Source organism: Corvus brachyrhynchos, unplaced genomic scaffold, assembly GCF_000691975.1.
Source record: "Corvus brachyrhynchos isolate BGI_N302 unplaced genomic scaffold, ASM69197v1 scaffold200, whole genome shotgun sequence".
Lineage (NCBI taxonomy): Eukaryota > Metazoa > Chordata > Aves > Passeriformes > Corvidae > Corvus > Corvus brachyrhynchos.
This window is the reverse complement of record NW_008236184.1, coordinates 5,234,685-5,237,125: the sequence shown is the minus strand read 5'-3', so window position 1 is coordinate 5,237,125 and position 2,441 is coordinate 5,234,685. Positions and strand designations below refer to the sequence as shown.

At 56.5% G+C, this 2,441-nt stretch overlaps 1 protein-coding gene across 1 annotated transcript in view; it reads left to right on the top strand.

Moving 5' to 3' along the window:
• The first annotated feature begins 341 nt into the window (after window positions 1-341).
• The window catches only part of PAQR5 (progestin and adipoQ receptor family member 5), a 5,499-nt gene continuing 3,399 nt past the window's right edge, over window positions 342-2,441 (top strand). Inside the window, exons 1-2 of the mRNA XM_017738481.1 lie at window positions 342-1,108; window positions 1,952-2,048. Coding sequence (XP_017593970.1) covers window positions 615-1,108; window positions 1,952-2,048 — 591 coding nt within the window. The 5' untranslated portion in view covers window positions 342-614. The remainder of the gene's footprint in view (window positions 1,109-1,951; window positions 2,049-2,441) is intronic.

The window sequence follows — 2,441 nt, the reverse complement described above, 5'->3', positions numbered from 1 at the left end:
GGAGAGGGGACGGGGAGGGGAACGGGAACGGGGATGGGAACGGGAACGGGGGTGGGAACGGGAATGGGGATAGGAACGGGAACGGGGATGGGGGTGGGAACGGGGACGGGGATGGGAATGGGGATGGGGATGGGGATGGGGATGGGAACAGGAATGGGAACAAGGATGGGAATGGGAACAGAAATGGGGATGGGGATGGGCTGGGAATGGGAATGGGAATGGGAACAGGAATGCGAATGGGAATGGACTGGGAACGGGAATGGGAATGAGAATGGGCCAGGAATGGGCTGGGAATGGGAATGGGAATGTGAACGGGAATGGGAACGGGAATGGGCTGGGAACGGGCCAGGAATGAGCTGGGAACAGGCCGGGAATGAGCCAGGAATGAGCCGGGAATGGGCCGGGAAGGGGCCAGGAATGAGCTGGGGTGTGGAAGGACAGGTGTGAGCTCAGGTGTAGGGGATTTCAGGAATTTAGCCCAAATTGACAGGATTTTGGGAATTTATCCGGATTTATGGGATTTTGGGAGGCAGGATGAGCTGGGATAGCCCAGATTTATGGGAATTTGGGAACGCGGGGGGTGAGGAGGGGCTGGGTGAGCCCGGATTTCTGGGATGCCACATCCGCAGGGGGAGGTTTGGCGGAAGTTCCCGCTCGTCCTTTCCCTCCTCCCAGAACCCTGGAATTTGGGAATGTCCTGGAGCAGCTCCGGCCACAAATATTTTGGGACAGACCCGGCTCGGTTGGGATTTGGAATAAAGGGAATAAGGGAAAATCCCAGATTTTACCCAATGGGAAGGGCCTCACTGGGAGCAAGTGGCAATTCCAGGATATTCCCATGGCTCCACACGCCTCCGGTCCCTCTGGAATTCCCACTCCTCCCAGCTCCTGTTTGGGATATTCCCGGCCTTTGCCGATGTGCCCAGGAATTCCAGGGGAATTCCGGGATCGGGAGCTATCCGGGCCCCGCTGTGATTCCAGGCTCGGCGCTGGCGTACTCGGCCTACGCATTCCCGTTGGAATGGGTCGGGAGCACATTCCATGATTTTTACGTTCCCGTGGCTGTGGTCAACACCGTGCTCAGCACCGGCCTGTCCTGCTACTCCAGGTGGGAATTCCGACAGCACCAGGAATTAGGGATGGAGAGTGTGGGCAGGGATTGGGCCAGCCCGGAGCTGGGAAGGGGAAAGAGGGAATTTTTCCCTTGGGAAATGTGGAGAGTTGGATGAGGGAAATGTGGGAGAACGGGAGGAGCGTTAATTGTGGGAAGTTCCAAAGGGGGTTTATGGAATCCTGGGATGCTTTGGATCGGGAGGGAACCTGGGGATGATGCAGGTGCTCTATCCCACATTCCCAGAGAAGCTGGGGATGGATCCCTGGAATGTCCGAGGCTGGGTTGGAGCAGCCTGGGATTGTGGGAGGAATCCCTGCCCTTGGAATGGGATCAGCTGCCGGTTCCCTTCCCAGCCAAAGCATTCCATGGCCAAATTCCCAGCCCTCCGGGGGGGGATGGGCTGCACCCCCAGCCTGGCTGTGGGATCCGGGGCATCCCATGTGGAATTCCCGGTGTGATTCCCGGTGTATCCCATGTGGAATTCCCTGTGTGATTCTCCCTGTATCCCATGTGGAATTCCCTGTGATTCCCAGTACATCCCAGTGCATCCCATGTGGAATTCCCGGTGTGATTCCCGGTGTATCCCGTGTGGAATTCCGTGTGTGATTCCTGGTGTATCCCATGTGGAATTCCCTGTGATTCCCAGTGCGTCCCATGTGGAATTCCCTGTGTGATTCCCAGTGTATCCCATATGGAATTCCTGGTGTGATTCCCAGTGTATCCCATATGGAATTCCCTGTGTTTCCCAGTACATCCCAGTGCATCCCATGTGAAATTCCCTGTGTGATTCCTGGTGTTTCCCGCACTCTGCCCTGTGGAATTCCCTGTTTTTCCCAGGTTTCTGGAGGCCGAGCGGCCCCGGCTGAGCAAAGCTTCCCGAATTTTGGCCTTCGTGTATCCCTACATTTTTGACAGCATCCCGATTTTCTACAGAGTGCGTATCCCACAGAATCCTGTGAAATTCCAGCTGCCTCAGCCTGGAATTATTTGGGAAAACAGGCCCAGCTCAGGATTGGAAAGACAAACAAACTCTGGCAGGAAAAGGCGCTCGGATGTTTTTTCCGTCACTGAGTGCCGGCAGATTCCTCCCACTTCAAAGGGCTGGAAAATTCCAGCCTCAGGGAGCTGGGAAGGGCCTTTTCCAGGGATTGAACTGGAGCAGGGCAGGAATACGGGGAGGGATAAGGACGGGAATGCGGGGTTGGAGTGGGGGTGGGGAATTGGGAATGGCCGTGGCTCCTTTGGGATGGAGGGATGGAGGGATGGATGGAGGGATGGATGGATGGATGGAGGGATGGATGGATGGAGGGATGGAGGGATGGATGGA